The sequence below is a fragment of the Manis javanica genome, chromosome 2, assembly GCF_040802235.1.
Source record: "Manis javanica isolate MJ-LG chromosome 2, MJ_LKY, whole genome shotgun sequence".
Taxonomy (NCBI): domain Eukaryota; kingdom Metazoa; phylum Chordata; class Mammalia; order Pholidota; family Manidae; genus Manis; species Manis javanica.
Window position 1 is genome coordinate 105,284,401 of NC_133157.1, and position 27,008 is coordinate 105,311,408.

Genomic DNA, 27,008 nt, shown 5'->3' on the forward strand with positions numbered 1-27,008 from the left:
TTTCACTGGAGAACCTTAAAATAGTGGCCCAGATCCCAAGAGGTCACTGAGAAAAGAATGACATGTCCAAATAGCAGAGAGCTTCTGCTGTGGTTTTCTTTTCGTTTTCTGCCCTTAAGACATTAACTTTCCATCTTTCTTCCCAAGAATTGAATCAAAATAAGCTTTATTCATTCACCCAATCTCATCTCCAAACTATGTAACCTTTGTAACAACTCACTATAATTTCTCTGATTCTTGTCACACACACTATTTCTGACACTTTACCTATAAAACGTTAATAAAGTGCTATGTTCTTAAACATATTTATATAGCAGAACATATCTGTTAGATGGCACTAGAGTTCTTTATCTTTTTTTGTAAGAAATAGATCCTCCCAGCATTTTTACATGAAATAAAAACAAGCCATTTTTCTACAAGGTATAAATTGTGAACCACAGCTTTTTCTTTCCCCTGCTTTCTCCCTGGCCTTCCTCCATTCTCCACATAGTTTTCTTTTTTAAAGAAAATCAGTTCATAATATCCTTAATCTGAGAATGAAAATGTGGTTTTCGTGCTAGCCCAGGAACAAGAGACAGTTCTCTCCACAGAATCATTCATCTGAGCATGTCTCAGCCTAATAGATGTAACAGAGATGAAACCTGGGCAAGTCATAATCCCTTGTAATTAAAGCAATAAGGAAGGAAAGCCTGTATGGGGCAAATGTAAGTTGCTGCCCTGGTACACTCTTAACATGATTACAGTTAAAGAGAGCTTTTCTCAAGCCTCTCAGGTGAAAAGTCCTTTGCCAATAGTGTCTGTGTTTTGACATGTCAAGATATGTATAATTGTGAGCCAGAAAAGAAAGAGGTCCACATTTTGTTCCTAAAAAGATCTAATTGAAGCCCTAAGGAATTATGTAGAGTGTGCTGGCCACCATCTCCACCATTTTTTCCTTCTTGGAAGGGCTATTATTTTTTAATTTCCAAGGAACTGCAAGTGAGCAACAGATGAAAATTTGAGAGACACTTGAATGCTAAATGTTAAGAGTCAGTGACTTGAGATGTGTGCCATAAAGCTGTTAATGTTAATCCTTCATTGATGTCATACCCTTGCTGGCCAAACCTCCAGGAAGGCTGAGGGTCCCCTCGGAAGGCACAGTGGTGTGCTAAGGGAAGCCCGCTGGTGGTGTCCCTCGCTTGAGGCTGCAGCTAGAAGCACTAGCAGGTAGTGGGGCATTTGGAACTGGACACAGTGAGTCACTGTCCGCACAAACTGGGTGTCCCACAGGCACAGGGTTCTAGTTACTCAGCGATCAAATCCTACAAAGGGCCCAGGAGGTGGACCCATGTCACCAGGGAAAGACTGAACTGCGGTCCTGCCCTGTGCTTAGGAGGCCAGAGACATTACAGCACACGTATGCATATGTAAAGAGCACCTTTTTCTTGACAGATCAGCAAGTAAACAAACGTGTGTGTGAATGTGGCTCGACGCTTATTAAAAATGAAATGTTTTATGCCCTCCACTACAAGGCATGCTGGCATCATCCCAGAATGATCTGATTTTCATGTGATTTATTCCTAGACTCCAGAGCTGTTAGAATAGTAAAGCAGAATCACAGCGTGAACTAAATAAAGTTTCTCTATTTAAAATACTAGGGGTAGAAGTATTACATATTCAAATATTGCTATTTTTATGTGCTCCTCTATTTATCATGCAAAGACATGTGGACTCCAAAAACTGCATGCAAGGCAAATTAGAGATGCCAAAAAAGAGGGGATGAGGAACATTTAAACATCAGAATTATTACAGAGGAACTAATGGAATTCCAAGATGTTATGGGAATTTGAAGGCAATTCATTAACTCTACCAAGGACACTATTTCTCCCCACCCTCTGTCCCCCTTTTTCGCCACTCATTTTATTTGTATGCAATGGAAGTAGGATTATAATCCAAGAGAGGAGTGTCTAGTTTTGTGACACTGACTGATATTAAAATAGAAATAATCTTTGAAAATGATTAGCTGTTTATTTACATAGAAGTCATGCAGAATACATTCTGCAGCTTACCAACAGAGACTCTGACTTGTTCTCCAGAAAATCTGATGGGAATGAGACCCAGGTCTGGTGGCCCATCCAGTGTTATTCAGTCAGATTGGCTGAGCTTGGATTTGAACCCACAACTGGGTGTAGTAAACCTGCATCCATTTGTTGTTCTCTTGGTTTTTGTCTGCATTTCTGTTCTTTCCAGAGCTGCATATGGCCTGAAGTCTATGAGCTGTCGTCCTATTACCTAATTTCAAAGCTACAGAGTGCCATCACAGACTTTGTTTCATGGGTCCTATTTCCAGAACACTCTATCAGTTATGATGTTCTTATCTAGTCTACAAATAGACCTTCTTCAGCTTTTTCCAGTTGCCATAATATTGTTACAATAAACGGGAAAACAGTTTTTTTCTGGTCCAGGATCCAGGCTAGGACCACGGTCCCACTGTTGTGAATCTTTAGTCTCTTTTCATCTGGAACATTTCCTGTCTTTGTTCTTAACATCACCTTGGCGTTTTGGAGAGTGCAGGCCTGTTATGTCATTGAGTGTCTCAGGCTGGGTTTGTCTGATATTTCTCAGGATTAGACACAGGTTGCGAATTCCTGGCAGGGATACAGCAGAGGTGGTGTGTGAGGCCTCTTCATCCTATTACTGGTGATGTTCACTTTGATCTCCTGATTAGAGTGGCATCGGCCAGGTTTCTGCATTTCCAAGTCACTATTTTTCCCTATTTGGGGTAAATATTTTGAGATCATGTAAATAATTGTGTTTCTTACCAAACTCTAACTCTGGTTTTTGCATCCGTTTAGGATTTTCTCCTGAGAAAGTTCACTTATTACCATAATGGTGGCCAGATGACAGTTTTGTTAATTCCCTCATTCCACTTAGTCAAGCTTCTACAACCAAGTTGACACTCTATTTTAAGGACGATCTTTACTCTGTGGACTCTTGCATTATTTTATTCTGTGGGTTATAAGCCTTTGTTGTTACTTATTGATTGTCACATTATTTGTCCAGTGGAAAGGACCCTGCAACCTGGCTCCTGTGTTTTTGATCAACCCCTATCACTCACTCAGTACTTCCTTAGTTTCTGGCGGGAGATATTCCAGGCTCACTTTGCCCTTCCCAGCACTGTGATCTGTCTTTTCTCCAAGGAGTCTTGGTTGTTTTTGGTGGAGAATGTTATTTACAAACCATGATCTGGGCACAAGGTGTCATTGCTTCTGGGCCCTCCCAGTGGACAGGGCTAGGGAGTTTGTGTATATATCATATCTGTATGTGGACATTCATATATCTGTCTGTGTCCACCAGTGTTTATTCTGCAGTATTCCTGATTTATTCCCATACTCTTTCCATATTTGTAACTCCCTTCCTCAACAGCAAGAAACTTGGCCCCCATTCTCCACAATATAGTTATTTTCTCAAACCGAGGATATACCCTAGGATGTTTAAAAATTGGTAACTCATATCTATGTGAAAAACCTTGTAGTTTAGTATTTGTTTACAGTTCCTTCTGTCTTGAGCCTCAGAATAAAACAGTTGACCCTTGAACAACATGGGTGTTAGGGCACTGAGCCCTCCCACCATGCAGTCAAAAATCCACATATTTAACTTGACACCCTGCCCCCACCCCACCCCCCAAAAAACCCCACCATGACTACTAATAGCCTAGTGTTGACTGGAAACGTTACCCATATCATAAAGTCAGTTAATACATATTTCACATGTATTCTTACAACAACATAAGCTAGAGAAACCAAAGTGTTTTTTGAAATTGTCCCAGACCTCCAAAAAATTTTCCCATATATTGAAAAAAGTCCATGTATAATATGGACCCATGCCATTCAAACCTGTGTTATTGAAGATCAACTGTACAAAATTCTGTATTCAAAAGTTACTTTACTCCCTGTTTTAGTGTGGTTATATTATAATCTGAAATTAATTGGGTTCTTTTAAATTCCACTTGAGTGGTTCCCTCCCATTCTTGCTGAATGTGGTTTTTGGTTTTGAAGTGATTGTTTTGTGTGTGAAGTGTTAGCACAGCTCAAGTCGGAACTGTGCAGAAGAAGTACATCATGAAATCCTCTCACACTGATTTGTAGAATCTCCCTTAATTTTTCTTTTATTTTGGTATTATTAATCTACAGTTACATGAGGAACATTGTTTACTAGACTCCCCCCATCACCAAGCTCCCCCCCCACATACTCCATTACAGTCACTGTCCATCAGCGTAGTAAGATACTGTAGAATCACTACTTATCTTCTCTGTGTTGTACAGCCCTCCCTGTGCCCCCTCTCACATTATACATGTTAATCATAATGCCCCTTTCCCCCCCCCCTTATCCTTCCCTTCCTACCCGTCCTCCCCAGTCCCTTTCCCTTTGGTAACTGTTAGTGCATTCTTGGGTTCTGTGAATCTTCTGCTGTTCTGCTCCTTCAGTTTTTTTTTTTTTTTGGTATCCCTAATCTACAATTACCTGAGGAACATTACATTTACTAGACTCCCCCTTCACAAAGTCCCCCCCCCATTACAGTCACTGTCCATTAGTGTAGTAAGATGCTGTAGAGTCATTACTTGTCTTCTCTGCATTGCACAGCCCTCCCTGTGCTCCCCCATTATACATGCTAATCGTAATGCTCCCTTTTTACCCCCCTTATCCCTCCCTTCCCACCCATCCTCCCCAGTCCCTTTCCCTTTGGTAACTCTTAGTCCATTCTTGAGTTCTGTGATTCTGCTGCTGTTTTGTTCCTTCAGTTTTTTGTTTGTTCTTATACTCCACTCCTTACCAAGGGAAATTTGGTAGTTATCTCCCCTTGGCTTATTTCACTGAGCATAATAGCCTCTAGCTCCATCCATATTGTTGCAAATGGTAGGATTTGTTTTCTTCTTATGGCTGAATAATATTCCATTTTGTATATGTACCACATCTTTATCCATTCTACTGATGGACACTTAGGTTGCTTCCATTTCTTGGCTATTGTAAATAGTGCTGTGATAAACATAGGGGTGAATATGTCTTTTTCAAACTGGAGTGCTGCATTCTTAGGGTAAATTCCTAGAAGTGGAATTCCTGGGTCAAATGGTATTTCTATTTTGAGCTTTTTGAGGAACCTCCATACTGCTTTCCACAATGGTTGAACTAATTTACATTCCCACCAGCAGTGTAGGAGGGTTCCCCTTTCTCCACAACCTCACCAACATTTGTTGTTGTTTGTCTTTTGGATGGTGGTGATCATTACTGGTGTGAGGTGGTATCTCACTGTGATTTTAATTTGCATTTCTAATCTCCCTTATTTTTTAAATAGCTTCATTGTGTCCCACTGTGGGGAACATCATAGTTTACTCAGCCACTCCTCTTTACAGGCATTTGGGTTTCCAAGAGTTTCATTTACAGGAGTACTGCAGTAACTAAGCTTATGTTTTTGTATTGTTGAAGGGTTCCCTCATGGCCTATTTCAAGGTAACTATATGCACTGGTTAGATAACTACCAAATTTCCCTCCATAAGGATGTATGTGTTTCTCCGGCAGTTTATGCCTGTGTCATTCAGACACTAACTGAATGTGTCATAGGACTTAAATTTTTGCCAATCTGATAGATGAGAAATGACATCACAGTGGAGTTTTACTTTGCGTCTTTCCTTTCTGAATGGAGTGGAACCTTTTCAGATGCTAAAGGGCCATTTTTGTATCTTTGGTTTTTATGAATTATCTATGTATGTCTTTTGCCCATTTTTCTTGCAAGTGGGTTTTGCCTCTGTTTTAAAGAACCATTGATATATTAAGAATATTAGCTCTTTATCTGTGATATGTTGCATGTTTTCTCCCAATATTTTCATTTGGTTTTTGACAACCCATTTTGATACCTTTTATGGAATTATGGAATTCCAGTAATCACCACATTTTAATAAATAAGACCATAGGACATGCATGTATCTAGCAGAAAATCTTTTTAACTCACAGTGGTACAAAGACCACTTCAAAGATAAAGATGCCTGGTCTCAAGTGCTATGCTCCTGCTAATGCAGACAGTGCTTCCTGATCTTTTTGAGACAAGGCACGTAAGAATATTATGAAGGGTATGGGCCTTCCCCCGAAAAGATGCACATGTGCACAGCATGACCTGGCGACCTGGCTGGGGACCTACTTCTAACAGAACAGTTTGAAAATAGGAGGCCTCTCTCCTCTATGTGAAACCAAGAAGTGTTCATCTCATGCAGCATTTCTCCTTTCTGGTTTTTGCATTGCATTGTTCTCATTTTCCAAGTTGTGGTAAGACAGATTATGCCAGTTCCTAGCCCTGAATGGCTGGTACCCTTGGTGCCTCAGGTCCTACCTCGTAAGTGAGCAAACATGAGATCTTAGAATAGGAGCATGTAGTGAGGGCTCAGTAATTGTTAGCTCTTATCATCAACAACCACAGAAGAACTACTATGGGTTATTGCGAGGTTTAAGACAAAGGGCTTATAATGTGAAAGGCTCATCACATCTACTCCATAAATTTTAATTTAATGAGTTTAGAAATAGAAAGGAGTTTTTAAAATTCAGGAAGAAAGTTTGTATCTACTACTTTGTGTTGAGGAAGCGATTGCTTTCTGAGTTATTTCTCCTTGGAAAAGGGGGTTGCAATGTTCTGGGCTTGGCATGGCTGAGGCTGCCCACATCTTGCCACACTCATTTTCAGCCAAGCTGATGGATATCCTGACTTCTTTCAAAGTTCCTGAACTGTCTCTCCCTTGGTCTTCTAGATTCTTCTGTTGAGTTGAAAAGGAGTCCCTCCCTAGAGCCCATGGGTCAGTACCTGCTAGGGGAAGGTCTTTGCTGTTGACAACAGTTGTGAGTTTATTATTCCCTCATTGAAGTGGCCACCTGACTTTTATGATGTGTCCCATTTTATCAAGGACGTGTGGCCAGACATTACACAGATTTCATCAAGGTGTCAAAAACATCATCAGGACTGAGCAAGTTCTGTAACCTGACTTTAGTGAGCAGAGCCGCATGGACACTCCCAGGCTATCTCTGCATCTAGTGGCTAAGGGGGGATTCTGAACACTAATAGCAAACCCCCTGAATTATAACCAGCTGCCAGGCACTGCACTGAGGGCTTAAGGCACATCATGTGTACTCCTCCCAGACACCCTGTGGGGTAAAGTGCTTTGGCTCCTACATTTTACGCGTGACGAAACTGAAAAGCACAGAAAGGTGAGGTGACCGTCCTGTGTTGGTTGTCCAGGGCATGGCTGCACTGCTCACTGGCACCATAGCACCATTCTGATGCCTCAGCAAAGCAGCATCCCGAGCAGAGGACAGAGGTGGGGGCTGAAGCCAGGGGACAAGGCTCTGAGTCCCCAGCAACCCATCACAGAAGGCCTGGAGTTCCAGATGGCTTGGCTGTCAGTGTAGACATTTTCTCTCCAGTGGAGTTGGTTTCCCCTTCCCCCTTTTGGTTTTACCTCATCTATGCTGTATACATGGCTGGGTCTGCTTAGCATATGTAGCAGAGCTGCAGGAAATGCACACAGGTGGCCAGTCCAGCTAGGCTGTTTCTTGGTTTTGAGGTTTTAAAAAAGACTTAGAAATCCTACTTCTCCACCACTGAAAGGGGGGGAAAGTCTTTGTACAGTTATATTACTTGTTGTGAGAGAACTATGGAGATAGTGAGGCCAGTGAAAATCCTTGAATAATAAAAGAACAATTGCTATGTGTGAAGCATGGGTCTTGAGGCTATTACAGGCACATCAAGAAAACTGCACTTCAGAAATAGTTGAAATCACCAAAATTATTTAAGGACAGGACTACAAAATGGGGAAATATATATATGGCAATATCATGTGTACAATTAGATTAGATTAGACAGCCCTGCCCTAAGGGGTGAATGCATAGAAAACCAAATACAGCCAACAATTGGGCTGGGCTACTGAGTGCTGGGAGCCAGCATATTGGAGTTTGTTTCTTCTGTGTGTCAAAAAGTTTTGCCAGCAGAACTGGTTTAGTTGCAGCTCTGTTTTTCCTATGCAGTGGGAAAGAAGGTGTTCTTAGAAACTAAGGTAACAGTCTGAAGCTGAAATCCTACCATTAGAAATGCCGTTGTTTTAAAGTTTGTTCTCCCAATGGCAGTATCTGCTGATCGTACGTAATGTGGCCTTGGGCCCCTTACTAGTGGGAAGAGATGGATGGCTCCTTCCATGCAGGGTGGCTGCCTTGTTTCTACCTGCCAGCAACTTATCTGGGAATTCTCCTTCCGCTTCAGGTCTCTGTGTTAGGATGCCCTGACCCAGTGGTCCATGAGATTGCCTATCAATACGGAAAAAATGTGGGAATAGCTTTTCAGGTTGGTCTTCTTCTTTATCAGCATGGGCCTGTTGGTATGGTGGGGAGGGCAGCAGTGACACTGGGATGGTGACATTCTTACTCCTTTCCTCCTGTCACTAGCTCATCGATGATGTGCTGGACTTCACCGCGTGTTCTGACCAGATGGGTAAACCAACATCAGCAGACCTGAGGCTTGGGTTAGCCACTGGCCCTGTCCTGTTTGCTTGTCAGCAGGTAGGTTTTACAAACCCACTCTGACACACTGCTGTGTGGCTCTACATCCCAGGCACAGCTGATGGGAAAGTTTAGGAATAGATGGGAAAGCATTCAGATAAGAGAACACAGATCTGAATCTGATCCTGGCTCTAGGCCTGGGAATGTTGAAGCCTGTCATTTCACTTCTAAGCTGTATCTGTTTACTGATCTGTAAAATTGAGATGATCACAACCTTCCACCCAAGGTTGTGAGGCTTAACTGAAATAATATTCATGGAGATATTTTAAGTGCTGTATGCATTTAAGGTAGCACTGTATTTTAGTATATTTTGGGCACTGACTAGAGTGCAGTTTCTCCATCTCGACTATAGAACTGGACTTTGGATGTGCCTTGGAGCCCCTGCCTGCAAGCATAAGAAATTCTGAAAAATGCTCCAGGAAATGCTTAGGAAGCTCCAGCAGTGATACAGCAGTGTGCAAGGCAGACGTTCCCACAGCCTGCTCGGGACCCCGGCCACATCGCTTTTGGCTGGGCCAAATGTTACTTGAAATAACTGGGATGTTGGCTGATATTTGGACATATTTTTAACATTTTCATCTCAGCAATATTTAATTCATTATTTAGCAAAGCAATACGATGTTCATCACCATGCCATGAAATTAAAAATTAGCTCTTCAGTCTAAAATTTTAGTAACTTTGTCGTTCAGAGATTTTGCCTCTCTTAAAGTTTACAAAGATAAATCATGTCTTCCATAGACCTCAATGATTCCATTTTGATATTATAGAAACCACTGACCTTGCTTTTGATCAGTTTCTGATCCAAGAAAGGAGAAATCATCTTTTATCCAGTATCTAGCTGAGGCATAACCAGGGTAATTCTTCCCCCAAGAGGCTTGGGAGGGGCTTGGAAGAGGCTTAGGAGGGGTTGAGCCAGGTTACCCTGGCCAACACACTAGTGGCTAGCAGTCAGTGGAGGAATGAAGGCTGTGGACAGAGACACTGGAACACGTTATGGAAATATCTGTCCATATTACCAGGCTCCATCCTGTCAAAGGATGGAGGCAGAGGTAAGAAGTGAAAGGGTAACTGACTCATCAGCCCAAAACTCAGAAAAATATTAATACATGTGCCAACAAAAAATGTGTAAAATTCCCTGTATACATTAAAGCTGAGGAATATTTGCTTTTTCACTGTTAAGCCACAAAAAAACAAAGGATTCATGAGCCACATAAATGTCAAGGCAAGCCGAGATTAGAAAGAGCAGGCACTGGCTACCGTTTATACCACTACAAACATCAGTCTGCTCCACAGAGCCTGGTTAGTGAATGTGAATAAACAAGATGGGATTCTGCCAGCTTGGGGAAGATTCCTTTAGCTAGGCCCCAAGGTTATCAAGATGATTAAGGAACCTTTCCCTAAAGAAGTTGTCCACTCAAAAGCTTTAGGAGCTATATTTTTAGAAATATTAACAATTATAAATAATTGTCATGAGTCTCATGATACTAATTAACAGCTGAGTCCTACTTAAGATAACTGAGAATGGAGCCCTGTCTCATTGTTCTACTATGAATCTCATTTCAAAAGAAACTCGTCCTGAGGAGGCAAAAATATGGCAGAGTAGGAGGGTAAGGTGAAACCTCCTCCCACACATGCTCCAAGGAAGCAACTACAGCAAATACAACTAAGCCTGAAAATGACCTGAGGACTGCAGAGCAGACCACCTGCACCTGGGGAAGAGAAGACCACACAGAGAAAAGTGGCAGAGCTGTAAACAAGCAGGACCCAAGCCCTTCCCCCATCCCAGCCCTCAAGTGGGAGGAAGAACTGAGTGGGGAGGGAGCAGGCACCCAGAACTCTGCACACCTAGCCCTGGAGATCTGCTCTGAGAGCATGAGTCCACATTGCATTGGGTTCTGGTGATTAACAAGGCTGGACACCAGGAAGAGTTGGAGCAGTCTGGGAGGCTGAGACTCCAGCCACTTGTGGAGGATGGGCACACTCCCAAGTCCTGCTGACACCTGACAGAGGCAACAGTTTGAAAGATTTGCCAGAAGCAGCAGGAGGAGTGCCAGAGGGGCAAGGGTTGGATGGAACTCTCCCCAGAGAAAGGGTAGGTGGGCAACACTTCTGCAGCCCTCCCTTGACCCAACAGGTCGGGTAACTCTCGGGAGCCCCACATGCTCCATTGCCCTCACTGGTGGCTCAGCCCCAAGGCACTACTCCCCTGTGTGCATCTGGAACCCCACCCACTTGGCCCAGCAATGTCAGATTTTGCTGCCTGGAAGGCAGAGGGAGGCTCTCCCAGCTGTCTCAATCCTGTCTCAGCTCACTAGGCACCTTCAGGTGCAGCTTCAAGCACTCCTTTGTGGGCAGCTAAGGTCAGGGTCTTGCCACCACCCTGCGCCCTCCCTTGCACCCTGCCACCATGCTACTTGCCACCACCATGCGCCCTGCCACTGCTTCACTCACCTTACTGGGTGCCTGACCCAGAGCGACATGACTTCCCTGCCCACCCCAATAACTCTGCAGCTCTGCCATTGCTGCAGGGCAGGCAGAAGGCAGCCCTACCCATAACGATCCCAGCAGAGACAAACTGCCAACCTCAGCAGACTGAGATAGACTACTGCCAGCAGATGGAGTGGTAGCCCCACCCATTGCCCACCAACAGCAACTGGGGCTCCACTACAAAGGAGAACTAGACATTGGAGAGTAAAGAGTCTTGAGCTGGGCACCACAGGATGCTTTCTTCATAAAACCATTACCAGGTAGCAAAGCAGATCCATCTAATGAAAAGAGAAACCCTAACAAATGAGGAGGCAGAGGAATAGCTTCCAAACAAAGCTACAGGATAAGACATCTGAAAGAGGGCTAAATGAAAGGAGATTACCAATCTTCCTGATAAAGATTTCAAAGTAACAGTCATAAATATGTTCACTGATCTGTGGAAAAGTATTGAAGATTTCAGGAAGGACTTCAACAAAGAGAAAAGCTAAAGAGCTCCTCAGAGCTGAAGAATACAGCAACTGAAATGAAATATACACTGGAGGGAATAAATATTTCTGCAGTAGAGGAGACAATCAGTGAGACTGTTGGATGTTAGAGAACAGGAATGCAATGAACCTGAAAAACAGAGAAAAAAGAATTTTTGGTAATGAAAGAATGCTAAGAGCTGTGTAACAACTCCAAATAAAACAATATTCACATAATAGGATACCAGAAGGAGAAGAGAGAGACAAAGAGATAGAAAGTCTCTTTGAGGAAATAATTGTTGAAAACTTCCCCAATCTAGGGAAGGAAGTAGACACTCAGGTCTTAGAAGCACAGAGCCCCTAACAAAAGGAACCCCAGGAAGACAACACCAAAACATATAATAATTAAAATGACAAAGACAAGGATAAGGAGAGGGTATTGGAAACAGCCAGAGAGAGAAAAAGGGTTATTGATAAGGGAAACCCAATCAGACTATCAGCAGACTCTCAGCAAAAATTTTACAGGCCAGAAAGGAGGGGCATAAAATAATGTATTGAAACAGAAGTACTTTTAACCAAGAATCCTCTACCCAGCAAGATTATCATTCAAATTTGAAGGAGCTAAAACACTTCTCAGGGAAATGAAGGCTGAAGGAATTTACAATCACTAAACTGGCATTACAGGATATGTTAAAGGGACTTCTGTAGACAGAAATGTTCCTGAGCCTAAATAGTTTTCAGAAACAAAAATAAACCCAAATGAAGGTAGTAGACCATGTACTTACCAAGTAAGGATGAAATTAAAACAAAAGTAGTAAAACCAACTATACACAAAATCAGTCAAGGGATACACAAAAAGTGAAGATTATGACATCTAACACATAAAGTGTGGAGGAGGAAGAGGATAAAAAGTACTTTCAGATTGTGTTTGAAATAGAGCAATCATCAACTTAAGGTAGACTGTTAGTTAGGACACTATCACTGAACCTTTTGGCAACCACAAACCTAAAAACTATAATAGATACACAAAAAAATTTAAAAATCCAAACACAACACTAAAGAAAACCATCAATTAACAAGAGAAGAATATGAGAGAGGAAGAAACAAAGAGAGGAACTAGAAAAACAACCAGAAAAAATTAATAAAGTGGCAATAAGTACATGCCTATCAATAATTACCTTAAATGTAAATGGACTGAATGCACCAATCAAGACACAGAATGTCAGAATGGAGAAAGAAACAAGACCCATCTGTAATACTGCCTAAAAGAGACTCATTTCAGAGCCAAAGATGCACACAAACTGAAAGTGAAGGGATGGAAAAAGGTATTTCATGCAAATAATTGAGAGAAAAAAGAAGGAATAGCAGGTACTTGTATCAGACAAAACAGACTTCAAAACAGAGAAAGATATAAAGAAGGACATTACATAATGATAAAGGCTCAGTCCAACAAGAGGCTATAATCATAAATATGTATGCACCCAACACAGGAGTACCTAAATATGTAAAACAAATACAGAATTAAAGGGGAAATAGATTGCAACTCATTCATTTTAGAAGACTTTAGAACACCACTCACATCAGTAGATAGAGCAACCAGACAGAAAATAAGGAGACCGAGGCACTGAACAGTACATTCGATCAGATGGACTTAACAGATATCTACAGAACATTCACCCAAAACCAGCAGGATACACATTTTTCTCCAGTGTACATGGAATGTTCTCCAGTATAGATCACATACTAGGGCACAAAAAGAGCCTCAATAAATTCAAAAAGGTTGAAATTGTATCAAGCAGCTTCTCAGACCACAATGGTGTGAAACTAGAAATAAATTACATGAAGAAAACAAAAACAAAAACCCACAAACACATGAAGGCTAAACAATGTTCTAAATAATCAATGGATTGATGAGCAAATTAAAACAAAAATCAAGCACTATGTGGAGATGAATGAAAATAAAAATTCAACTGTCCAAAATTTGTGGGACACTGCAAAAGTTGTTCTAAGAGGGAAGTATATAGCAATCCAATCCTCCCTCAAGAACAAGAACAATCCCAAATAAACAATCTAAACTAAATCTAAACTCATAATTAAAGAAACTAGAAAAAGAAGAACAAATGAAACCCAAATGTTAGTAGAAGGATGGACATAATAAAGATCAGAGCAGAAATAGAGAAGAAGAAAACATTAGAAATAAACAATGAAACCAATATCTGGTTCTTTGAGAAAATAAACAAAATAGACAAACCCCTAGCCAGGCTTATCAAGAAAAAAAGGAGAGTACATACATAAGCAAAATCATAAACAAAGATGGAATAGTCACAACACATACCAGAGAAATATAAACGATTATTAGAGAATACTATGAAAATTACATGTCAATAAATTGGACAACCTAGAAGAAATGTCCAAATTCTTAGAAAAATACAACCTTCCAAGACTGACCAAGAAAGAAACAAAATCTGAGCAGACTAATTACCAAGAATGAAATTGAACTAGTAGTAAAAAAACTCCCAATAAACAAAAGTCTAGAACAGGATGCCTTCACACCTGAATGTACCAAATATTTAAAGAAGAGCTAATACCTGTCCTTATTAAAGTTTTACAAAAAGTAGAAGAGGCAATACTTCCAAACACATTCTATGAGACCAGCATCACTCTAATACCAAACCCAGACAAGGACACTACAAAAAGAAAATTATAGACCAATATCCCTGATGAACATAGATGCAAAAATATTCAACAGTAATTAGCAAACCAAACTCAAAAGTACATCAAAAGATTATCCATCATGACCAAGTGGGATTTACTCCAGGGAATCAGGAATGGTATAATACTCATCTTATATCATGCAACACATTAACAAAAAGAGGGATAAAAACCACATGATCATCCAATAGATGCTGAAAAGCATTTGAAAAAATTCAACATCCATTCATAATTCTCAAGAAAATGGGTATAGAGGGTACATACCTCAGCATAATAAAGGCCATATACAACAAACCCATAGCCAGTGAGAGAGAGAAGCTGAAAGCTTTTCCTCTAAGATGGGGAATAAGACAAGGATGCCCATTCTACCCACTTTTATTCAACATATCACTGGAGGGCCTAGCCATGGTAATCAGAAAAGACAGATAAAAAGCATCCAAATTGGTAAGGAAGAAGTTTAACTGTTTCTGTTTGCAGATGACATGATACTGTACATAGAAAACCCTAAAGAATCCACCGAAAAACTACTAGAACTAATAAGTGAATTCAGCAAAGTTGCAGGATGCAAAATTATACACAGAAATCTGTTGCATTCCTATACCCTAATGATGAACTAGCAGAAAGAAGAGAAATCAGGAAAACAATTTCATTCACAATTGCATCAAAAAAAAAAAATACCTAGGAATAAACCTAACCAAGGAGGTGAAAGACGTATACCCTGCAAACTACAAGACACTCATGAGAGAAATTAAACAAGATACCAATAAATGGAAATACATCCTGTGCTCATGGATGGGAAGAATTAATATTGTCAAAATGGCCATCCTGCCCAAAGCAATTTACAAATTCAATGCAATCCCTATCAAAATTCCAACAGCATTTTTCAGTGAACTAGAAGAGTTCTAAAATAAATATGGAAATAAAAAAGACCCCAAACAGCCAAAGAAATCCTGAAAAAGAACAAAGCTGGGGGGGATTATGCTCCCTGACTTCAAACTGTACTACAAAGCCACAGTAATCAAAACACTATGGTACTAGCACAAGAATAGACCCATATATCAATGAAACAGAATAGAGACCCCAAATATAAAACCACACAGATATGGTCAATTAATATGCAATAAAGGAGCCATGAATATACAATGGAGAAAATACTACCTCTTCAATAACTGGTGTTGGGAAAACTGGACAGCTCTACCTGCAAGAGATTGAAACTGGATTACTGGCTAACTCCATAAACAAAAGTAAATTCAAAATGGATGGAAGACCTGAATTAAGACATGAAACCATAAAACTCTTAGAAGGAAACATAGGTAAAATCTCTTGAACATAAGTATAAGCAATTTTTTCCTGGACACATCTCCTCAGGCAAGGGAAACAAAATTAAAAAATTAACACATGGGACCACATCGAACTAAAAAGCTTCTGTACAGCAAAGGACACTCTCAGAACAAAAAGGCAACCTACAATATGGGAGAATATATTCACAAATTATTTATCTGATAAGGGGTTAACATCCAAAATATATAAAGAACTCATATGACTCAACACCAAAAAAACATTAACTCGATTAAAAAATGGGCAGAGGACCTGAATAGACACTTTTCCAAGGAAGAAGTGCAGTTGGCCAATAGGCACATGAAAAGATCCTCCACATTGTTAATCATTAGGGAAATGCAAATAAAATTCACAATGAGATAGCACCTCACACTGATTAGAATGGCCACTATCCAAAAAACAAGAAATAGTAAGTATGGCAAGGATGTGGAGAAATGTGAACCCTCCTATACTGTTCATGGGAATGTACACTGGTGTAGCTGCTATAGAAAGCAGTATGGAGGTTCCTAAAAAAAAAAAAAATACTATTTGACCCAGTAATTCCACTTCTAGGTATTTAGCCGAAGAAAAAAATCCCTGAGTTGAAAAGATACATGAATCCCTGTTTATTGCTGCATTATATATAATGGCCAAGATACGGAAGCAATCTAAGTGTCCATCAATAGATGAATGGTTAAAGATGTGGTGTATATATACACACAATGGAATAGTATTCAGCAATAAAAAAGGAATCCTGCCATTTGCAACAACGTGGTTGGAGCTAGGCTGAGAAATAGCCAGGCTGAGAAAGACAAAAACCTATGATTTCACGTATTTGTGGAAAACAAAGCAAAACATGAATTAGCAGTAGACCCATAAACACTGAGAAGTGTCTAGTGGTTACCACAGAGAGGGGTTGGGATGGTTGGGTGGGGAAACTGAGGGGGATAAAGGAGCATAAAAATTTCAATCATAAGTTGGTCATGGGGATAGTACAGCATGGAGATTATAGCCAATGATTCTGTAACATCTTCCTATGTTGACAGATAGTTACTTCAGTAGTGGCAGTGAGGATTTAATAATATGGTTAACTGTTTAACCACTGTGTTGTATATTTGAAACCAATGTAAATTTGTGTATCAATGATACTTCAATTTAAAAAAACTCCTAAAAACAGAAAGCAAATAAAAAAATCTTCATTGGCTTTCCTCTACATAAAGGAGTAATGAATAATTCTACCTTCAAATTTAGTGGGACAAAGTAAGGGGAAAAAAGGACCACTCCTGCATATTCATTTGTCAGTAATCTACAAGAGATTGGACAATTACAAAAAAAAGAAAAAAACACAGAAAAGGAACAAGTTTCCAGTGCCTCACACCACAGTTGTGTATTTCACTGGGAAACTCCAGTGTCACAAGGCACACACTCACCCTCACCGGGCAGCACTTTTCCCATCTGCACATAAGGCAGCAGGAAAAGGAGCTACAGAGGCACACTGCAGCCCCAGAAAAGGGAACACTGAATGAGGCTGAGCAGGAAGTGACGCTGGTCAGGACTTGTTTTCTAAGTCAGACTGATTATTCTGTCTTGTGGCACAGAGGCCAAAAGTTAGTTAAATTTTTATAAGTTGTTTTCAAATAAAACATCAAGTTTATGTTAGACTCTACTACAAAGTAAAACTGTTTAAAAAGGGATTCTTTGCCAGAAATCTGTCAAAGATTTATGGGGCTAAAATTGACTTTGTGTAGAACAAGTTCCAGAAGTAACAGAGCAGTATCTCCTTCTAATGAAGAGGCATTGTTTTTATAGTCTGTAAAGGATTTTCTTATGTATTATCTCTAATCTGACAACAACTCTTTGTAGTAGGGATTGTGTCCATCTACAAATAAGAAAGTGATACTCAAACCTGGCCAAAATTAAACGTCTGGTAAACAGCATTAAGAGGCAGTTAAATGCTCTAAGTCTTTCAAGACCAGAATTCATCTTCCTACACGGTATCGTGTGATTTGATTCCCAGTGCTAATGTTAAGCACTGGTACCCAGTGATCTTGCCTGAACCGCAGTAGATCTTCACACAGAACACACTGGTGTGCCCCGGCACTGAACATGCACCATGGACACTCAGTCTGTGTTGGCTTTCATCATTTGTAATTAACCTACCCACTGAATGGAGCTGAGCTGTAAGATGTTTATCATCTTTTTCCTTAGGTGGGTGAATTTTGTTTGCAGATTAGATTAGTCTTTGAACTTTTCCATTTGGGAAATGGGAACACTGGCTGAGTTTCACTGGACCGATACAAGCAACCTTGGGAAACTGCTTTTCAACATTGCACAGTGGGTTGCCTTGAAATTGGAATTTGGTTGACCCAGCAACTTGACAGAAACTCCCTCTTTGGGGAATTCACTATTTTTGACATATCTCTGAAGGGTTTTCTTGATAACATTTGGTATAGGGATTTAAACAAAGTTTCAGGATTTCTAGAGAGGTCCTGGTGATGGCAGTGTCCTTCCATGTATATGTGTGCAAATGTTTTCTGTAAGAACAAAAACTTCATGTTAAATCTTTAAAGAATAGGTTGGATTTTAAAGTCTTCAGAAACAAAATGGGAGATATCTTTTTATTTTTTTATGTGAAATTACATTAGTTCTCAAGTATCCTTTAAAAGATCTTTTCCTTTCCTCTGCTTCTCTTTCTTATTTTTATTTGTAAGTCACCAGACCCTACATGTCAGCCTGTAGCCGTGCTATTGCTGTGACTAGCTGGTGCACAGTCACCCGAGTTCTGTCTCCATAAGCTCACTACAGTTTATTGGTCACCTTTGTGTTTACAGACAGATTTCATAGGATTTCATTCATTCACAAGTGGTTTTCCTAGTATTAAAAAAAGCCCCTGGGCAAACAAAAATTTTTTTATTTCTCACTAAATCTGCCAGCAGGCAACTCTTCTGATGTTTCTCATTTCTTCTCCACATAAGGGAACATGGCCCTAATTTGATAAATCACATTAAGGGGACATGTGCCTAGGGGAAGAGTTTGATACTTGCATATTAAAACTGCATACACTACATGTTTCAAAGGAAGGATGTAATCACACTGAAGGGCAAATTTTTTTTTCAAACTTTGCTTTCTCAATGCTTTTTATAGTAAAAGGAATCAGAGAAACCACCCTATCAGCACATTTTACCACACTTGGTGTTGTAGAAAAAGCTCCTATACCATAAATAAGGTAATTTTACCAGATATCCAGGGCCCGGATCCATCAGCTTTGAGGATACAGCCTTTCAGAAGTCCAATTTTGGAATGTGGTGTTAAGAAACTTAAATTCCTACTTGATTTGACTTTTCATCTCTAAAATTGATTCCTTTGAGCTTTTCTAATTTATTTCCTATAAAACTTCAATTATTTTATTCTTAAAAGACTATGAAACAAATGACTGCTTTTAAGAACTAACCAGTTGCTGGCTCTTCAGATCTTAATAAGCATGTTAGCAACCTCAACACGTGTAGAACTTTGTTCTGACACATATTTTTCCCTGAAAGGAACATTGATAATTCCTCATCTGCTGTCATCTGGTTGAGGTCATTCTATGTGTGCCCTGTTTCTCCTTTTGGGGTGACTAATACTGTGACAGTGAGTACAGGACAACTTCAGGCTCCCTGCCAGGGAAAAACTGGCGACTGCTGTAGACGCTGACGTGTCAAAGACCAAACATACCATCCTACCTTTTATTGCATGGAACCATGGCCTGTTAGAGCTCATGGATTCACTTCATGTAGTCCAGCTCCCTCAAGATAATGATGAGGTGGCTACGACCCAAGGGGTTAAGGGACTCACTCAGCAGCAGCAGCACCGGGACTAGAGCTCGGGTCTAGAAAATGAAGTGATTTGGTGTCCTAGCTTCCTCGGTCTGTTAACAGAGACAGTTCTCAGTTGTAGCTAAGTATTGTATAGATTGTTTTCTTCAGTGCATTTTGTATCTGTTTTCTTCTAAGCCCCCAGCTTAACTCTGATCTTTTTTCATTTACTCCAGTAGCCTGACTAGTATCTCTATCTCTCGTCTCCTCTAATTCACTAGTTCTCAACCTTGGCTGCATATTAAAAGCATCTGGGGAGTTTTTTAAATGCTGATGCCCAGGCCAAACCCCAAGACAATATAATCAGTCTTTGGGCACAGATCCAGGCAGCTGTTCAGTGAGCCTTTCCTAGTGATGCCAGTATTCAGTAACCATTGGGTACCACTGCTCTATCTGCCCTACCAGCTGCTGAGGCAGCACTCTGCTCCTAGTGCTCTCTGCTTGGAAACTGCAGTAGCTTTCCAATGTCACTCAATGTAGTACTAAAAGGAGAATGCCTAATTCCCATGCTCATCCTAGGTCAGTTGGAAGTGTGGGCAGAGACCAGCAGATTCAGCATCACCAGGGGCCCTGTTAAATATGCAACTCAGGCCCCACCCCTACTGAATTAGCAGCTTTGGGAGAGGTCCAACAGGCCTCTGGTGATTCTGCTGCAATTTGAGAAGATTGAGAGCTGAAAACCCAATGAGGGTTTTTAAAGAAGTGTACTCTGTTCCTTTCCTCTTTCTTAGTCAGTGCTGGACCAACGATAAGAACAGAACATCAGAATGGATAAGGATCAACAGCTGCCTCTCCTGTGCACCAGCTCAGTCCCTGGCATGGAAACTGGGCATATCTTAGCTCTGCTTCTCTAACTGCTACAATTTACTGTTCCCCCACGTCATCTAAACATTTAATAACCTTTTTGCTTTTCCCTTTTATTATAAATTAGTGTTAAAATATTTGATTCTCCCAAGAGCAATAAACAGATTTTGTTAGTTTCCAGAAATGAATGCTATGATAATGAGACGGTTCAGTCTGCCAGGAGATGTGGACAGAGCTCGACAATATGTATTACAGGTAAGATTACTTTAAAAAGAAAAAGGGCAACAGCAGGTACAGTGTGGAAAAATTCTTCACACAAATAATGTGACATTAAGTTTTAGATATAAGACCAAGTTTGGTCAATTCTAAATTTGAAAAAAACAGAAAAAAGAATTTCATTTTTCTTCTATAATTCTTCCCAGGGATTCTAATTTAAAAGGTCTTGGGTAGAGCTTGGACATTAATATTTTTTTGAAAACCACCCAAGTGATCTTAATGTGTAGTCAGGGCCGAGACACATGGGTTTGGAATCAGTCTTCTCCACACCCATCAGTAGCATCATTGTTCTCCCAGGCACCCAGCCTTGCCTCCTCATCCTGGCCAGAGCTCGACTATTAGAATAGCCTACTCAAAATTGGTCTTTCCTAGTCCATATATAACTGCTATAAAGGTGTGACTAAAGAAAAGGTAACTTAAAAAACTTTTAAACCAACATAGGCCTACTAAACTGTTTTACCTTCAGAGGATATGCACCTGTATTCAGCTATATTGCCATGTATCCTCACTTTTCTTTTGAAGCCAGATCTTTTTGTGTTTTTCCAGTTTTCATGACTATTGAGAATAACCTGTTCCCAAGATCCAAATCCAAAGTCATTTGGAGCCAGCAGACCTAATGAATGAGATGGAGCGAGCAATTTTTAGTATGCAAATGTTCAAACTTCAAAGAATCCTAAATAATTATCTTCCAGATTTCCAAAAAGCAAAACCCCTTCAAAGGAAGTATTTTATCCCATGCTCTATGCTATTAGTCAGTAATCTGATATGGGCTACCACCTTTTTGGAGAGTAGTTTGGCAGTACTATTAAAAGCTCAGTCTGAGAAAGGGCTGTAGCTGGTAAAGAAGCTGGTATGCCTGGGAGAAGTTCTGGCGTCAGAAATGTTACTACTGAAGGCTCCAGTGGGACTGAAAAGAGGGAAATTGTCGCTTTTACACAAAACAGTGAGGTTCCATCAGGTCTAGACGGAAATGCACTTAGGAAAAACATGCACAGGAATGTTCTCTAAACAAATTTTCCAAAGATGTGAACGTTCTGGCCTCCCCTTCACCCACAGAGTTCCTAATCCCTAATCCCTCATTAAACAGAAATATGGACAGCTAGGATTTACTTACTTAGCAGGATTACTAAATATATGATGATTAAACGTGCTGAATGAAAAAGAGTAAGACCAAAATAAACAAATAGGAAAGATACAAATAGGATTAAAAAATAGTGCATTCATAAAACAAGAACAGGAAGGACAGTATTTTTTTTTAAACAGTGAGTGAGAATGAAATTTAAGAAATTTTAAACAATTGTGAAAAACTAACTCCAAAGAAGGACTGGAATGTGAAATTGAGGAAATATTGTAAAATGTAAACAGCAAGGGAAGAAAAAAGCTCGTAAGAGAATCAGTACAATCATGTAACAAATACCTGAGAAAGAGAATCAAAAAACAAAATCAAAGGAAAAAACTGGTCACCTAGAGAAGGAAGAGAGAAAAACTGGCTCACTGTAAACACTGGATGCTAGAAAGCAGTGAGCACAGACTTCAAAATGATAAGGATATATTTTAAACCTAAAATTCCATATCCAATCAAACTACCCATTAAATATGAAGGCAAAGGTCATCATCACTTAAGAACTAAAAAATTAATTTTTAAACACATTTTCTGGGTAAGGTTTGGATGTTTGGCAAAAATGTGGAAACACCAATAAAGAGAAAGATGTAGGTACTAAAACCAGTGGAAAAGACCAAAGAGTTGACTGAGAAATCACGCCGGGACTGCAGTCATACATTAGAGCTAGAAAGCAGTGAGTCTGTACAGAATAACAATTATGGCACTGGAGTGTCAGGAAATAGAAGCTCCTTTCCCAAAGAGGAGAAGCAGTTACATTCAGAAGAGAGCTCCTATACAATAAGGCATAACAAACAAAAGTGTGTCATATTTTGTGTCAATTGATAAAGTATAGAAAGTCAGAGCCTTTCAACCTATTAGGAATATTGAGACAAAGGGATCATTAACTTGAACCATGGAGAAGGCTATCAAATTACACTATATGACTTGATTCTGCTATAAATATTTTTACGTCATGGTAATAGTATTAGCGTTCAGCTTTTAGAAAGAACCAACATAAAAACATGGGTACAGAATAGGATGCAAATCTCTACAGTGCAAAGGTAGAGTGAGAGGGAAGAACAGAAGCACTGTTATCCTCATCTTACATATACCAGATAAACTCAGAAGTTGGTTCTACATCATGACAAAGGTCATCAACAGAAGAACAAAAGACAGGAATATGATAATCAAATCAGGAAGCATTAAGTGTACCAAATCCTCATCTTTCTTAGCAAAAAAGCAATAGATAGTAACTAAAATCGATACAGTAAAACCAACAAAAACAGCTGGTGCCTTTGGAGGAAGGAAACATCATAACCTCGTCTGTACCTTTATTATGTATATGTTGTATTTTTTAAGCTTTCACTTCAGATTTTTCACTTATGAATTTTTATATATAAAAACTTAAAAAAAAAAACTAAAAGGGAAATTAGCACTTGATACTGAGTTAGGTGCTTTGTATGCTAACAGAATAAAAATTTGCTTCCGTCTGAGAAAAGGACCTCAAAAGAAGTGGGCCACAGAAGCCAGAACTATGAGTTGGAGCGAGAACATCAGAAACACAGTTTGGCCATTTACTAACCTGATCTAGAAGTATGTTCTAATTCATCACAGTAGGAATTTCAGAGCTGATCCAGCAGGTGATGTGCATCCGTTCTGTTCCCACAGAGTGATGGTGTGCAGCAAACAGCCTACCTCGCCCAGCGGCACTGCCATGAAGCAGTGAGAGAGATCAGCAAGCTTCGACCATCCCCAGAAAGAGATGCCCTCATTCAACTTTCAGAAATTGTGCTCACAAGAGATAAATGACAATTCTTTCTCTTGTTTCTGGCAGCTATTTTACCAGACTGTGCCTAAAGTATTTTGTGGAATATACTATGCTTCATGTGCAGATAACCAAAAATCATTTTAAAAAATCATTTCAACCTTACTGGTGGGCAAAATTTTTTTTTTATTGTCAAAGTCTTTCAGAAAACTTTTTTAATGTAATTAAAGCATCTGTATCTGTCATTCTAGTTCTGTAAATTCTAGTTGAGGTATCTTGATGGTTTTATGTGGTATTGTTTACACTGTTAATATCCACATGTAAAGCCATTACAGAAATAAATAATGTTAAAATTCAAATGGTTTATCTTGTTTCACCATAGGAGTAAAGGTCACAAAACCATGAAGTCTACATTTCAGTCCACATTAGGTTTTAACAGTATCCAAAATTTCATATAGGAGAATGGTTTATTATAAAAGACTGTACATAAAATTTAGACAACAGGTTATATACACAAAACTAAGAGAACATTCCACTTGGAAAAATGAAAGTTGCTAGCTGGTCACTAGTGGTACTGAAATCATGTTTAAAATTAACAGGGAGAATGCATATGCAACAGTCATATTGAGTTGGTAGCAATAATGGTCTTTAATTTTCAGAAATGTTTTGCACTAGTCTTACCATTTACTATGCTGTTTAAAGTCTAACGGCCAATACATAACTGATGTGAAATCCAAACAAATCTTCAATACACAAAAACCCACATTCGAGTGCTCTATAATATCCTAGGCAATATAGAACTATACACAAGATAAGAGAACAATATCCCTCGAACCCTCAAATTAAAAGGAGACAAAGTGCATGTATTGCATTTCAATTATGTCAAAAGATAATACAAATCTATTGTCAGATATATCCCTGCTCACCAATTAATATATGACCCATCTTTTTTCCCAATTTTGTAATTTTTAAAATCCTTTTATGTTGCTAGTGCCAGGTAATGGGTTAAATAGTGCCTATTCAAAAATCAGCTGCACCCACTTCTACAAAAAAAATATGTAAAAGATAATTTCCTTTCATTGAACCAGTATACAACAGTCCACTGGAAAACAGAAAGACTCAGCAATCCGTGGGAATTTTATTTACAGAATGTGCACACTTTGGACACATTTTCTCAGCATTGAAAAGTTACTTTAGAAAAGGATTTAGTCCTACTGACTTGTAAATGACCATCTCAGGTCTTAAATCTGCAAAAATCAGCCATTGCTGTTGGGACAGGTTGAGATAAGGCTAAAATATTTTTTCTAGGATAATATTGAGAAAACAGAACCAAATTTGCAATAAATCAGTATCTTTTATTTATTTTTTAAAGCAAACAAGTGAAGGAAAGGACAAAAACCTTTTGTTCACTTATTTATGAATGGAAAAACTTTATAATGCAAATTCACTCATTAAAAAACCTAGGTACAAATTACCCACATTACAGATAACCCCTTTTTTGTTAGTTTTGTTTCACAAGGAGACCCTCAGAGACTCAATTCATTTCAACAGATTTTAAGTATGAGTACTCCAAGTAAATATTACACAAACTGGAAGCGCCTTGGATTTTTAAAGTATATTTCAATACATAAATTTGTATGCATGCTTTAAACAAATAGTATATTTCAAGAATGAGAGTCTAAAAAGCATGACCAGCACCAGCATTTAAGTTTTCTGATTTTAATATTAGTCTGACATAGCATTAGTAACCATGCTGCACTGAAACATGTAATGGCACAATTGGAATCATTTGTTAAATATTATACCCTACACCCCCACAATATTTAGGCTGGTCATAAAGTTAACAATGTAAGTAATTATATAAAGCATAATCAGTTGTGGACAGCCTCTTGTATAAATTGCTGTTTAGCAATACACAATCTGCCTCAAAGATGTATGCTTATAGGTAGACATTCAATTATACTAATAAAAGAGCATGTCCTAAAAATATGGGAACATTTGAAGACAATTCTGTTAACCGTAATAGTCCCACAGTATGACTGAGTAATAATAACCTACTTTAAAAGCAAAAAAAAAAAAAAAATTAATCAGCATAGTGCATGATTGATTCAACATAGTTCCCAGGGAACAGACCAGTCACTCGATTGCAGACTCCTTCATACCAGCCATCATCATTCTTCTTTATTACATAAATGATTGCACCCTCCATAAACGATAGCTCATCATCCTTGTCTTTTGTATAATCATATATTGCCACAACTATGGAGAAAAGAGTTGAAGTATCACGTGAGTGCACTATATCCAATATTTAAAGTTTTTAAATGTAATGTCAATTAAAATCTATAGTATAACAAACCAACTATTTCTATGAATGTTTTAAATCCTTACATTGATAAACATACATAGGGCAGTGGCCAACCGTGTGCCTAAATCACTGCTAGGTCTTAGGGCTAACTTGACAATCTGATTAGACCAGATAAGTCAGTAGAGTCTACCAATCTATTTAAGAAGGATCTCTGAATTTTAGGATTTACTAGATGTTTCATTTGTTCAAATATCAACTAAGTAGTGACCATATGAAAAACATTTTTGAAAATGACTATTGGGCTAAGCGACACAAGCAGTCAGTAAACCAAAGAACAACACAAGATATCTAATATGAAAATACACTTAATACTGCTGGTCAACAACTGAAATCCTATTAAGCCAGGTTTTATTCATCATGTGATTCATAAAGAAGATTATTAAAGGCTTTTAACATAATCCTACTAAATCTCAACTCACTGATTTAGACTAAGTGGTCAGCAAACAATGGCCCATGGCCAAATCTAAAACACTGCCTGTTTTGTAAATAAAGTTTTATTGGAACCTGGTCACATCCACTCACTTGTGTATTGCCTATGGCTGCTTTTCAACTACAATAGTTGTGACAAGAGACTGTATGGCCAGCAAAGTTAACAGTGTACACCTGAAACTAATGTTAGGTCAATTATACCTCAATTTCATAAAGGTAAAAAATACTTAATCTGGCCAGGCAAAGACAAATACCAAATGATTTCACTCATTTGTGGAGTATAACAACAAAGCAAAACTGAAGGAACAAAACAGCAATAGACTCACAGACTCCAAGAAAGGACTAGCAGTTACCAAAGGGAAGGGGGTGTGGATGGTGGGTGGGGAGGGAGGGAGAAGGGGATTAAGAAGCATTATAATTAGCACACATAATGTAGGGGGATCACAGGGAAGGCAGTATAGCACAGAGAAGACAAGTAGTGACTCTAGCATATTACTATACTGATGGACAGTGATTGCGATATGGTGTGGGGGGAGCTTGATAATATGGTGAATGTTGAAACCACAATGTTGCTCATGTGAAACCTTCATAAGATTGTGTATCAATGGTGCCTTAATTAAAAAAAAAAAACTTAAGCTGGTCTTTCACAAAAAAATATGTGATGACCCCAGGTTTAAGACTCATTATTTCAACTTGTGAAGATAAATTTCTTAATCCTGGCCTGTTGCCACGTGTATATAAAGCTAGTAGAAAGTCTCACTGTATCCTTCCCAAATTTGTCAACTTATATATAAATAGTCCCACTTCACTAGTTACTTAAATTTGCTTTTTTAAGCCAGAAAATACAGGGAAAAGCAATTCA

General features: G+C 39.1%; 2 protein-coding genes across 19 annotated transcripts in view; one reads left to right on the forward strand and one right to left on the reverse strand.

The window, feature by feature from the left end:
- The window catches only part of PDSS1 (decaprenyl diphosphate synthase subunit 1), a 49,856-nt gene extending 26,175 nt beyond the window's left edge, over window positions 1–23,681 (forward strand). For 3 of the 6 annotated variants that reach the window (XM_037004509.2, XM_037004506.2, XM_037004505.2), the window contains 4 exons: window positions 8,276–8,356; window positions 8,458–8,571; window positions 20,384–20,464; window positions 23,256–23,681. In XM_037004509.2, the coding sequence (XP_036860404.1) occupies window positions 8,276–8,356; window positions 8,458–8,571; window positions 20,384–20,464; window positions 23,256–23,396 (417 nt within the window). In that variant the 3' untranslated portion in view covers window positions 23,397–23,681. Of the gene's footprint in view, window positions 1–8,275; window positions 8,357–8,457; window positions 8,572–8,923; window positions 20,465–23,255 lie in introns of all 6 variants that reach the window. The other 3 variants (XR_012127945.1, XM_073229053.1, XM_073229054.1) reach the window with 3 other exon arrangements.
- Window positions 23,682–23,976: 295 nt separating this feature from the next.
- ABI1 (abl interactor 1) overlaps window positions 23,977–27,008 on the reverse strand; it is a 146,812-nt gene continuing 143,780 nt past the window's right edge. For all 13 annotated transcript variants that reach the window (XM_073229050.1, XM_037004493.2, XM_073229052.1 and 10 more), the window contains one exon: window positions 23,977–25,611. In XM_073229050.1, coding sequence (XP_073085151.1) covers window positions 25,436–25,611 — 176 coding nt within the window. In that variant the 3' untranslated portion in view covers window positions 23,977–25,435. The remainder of the gene's footprint in view (window positions 25,612–27,008) is intronic.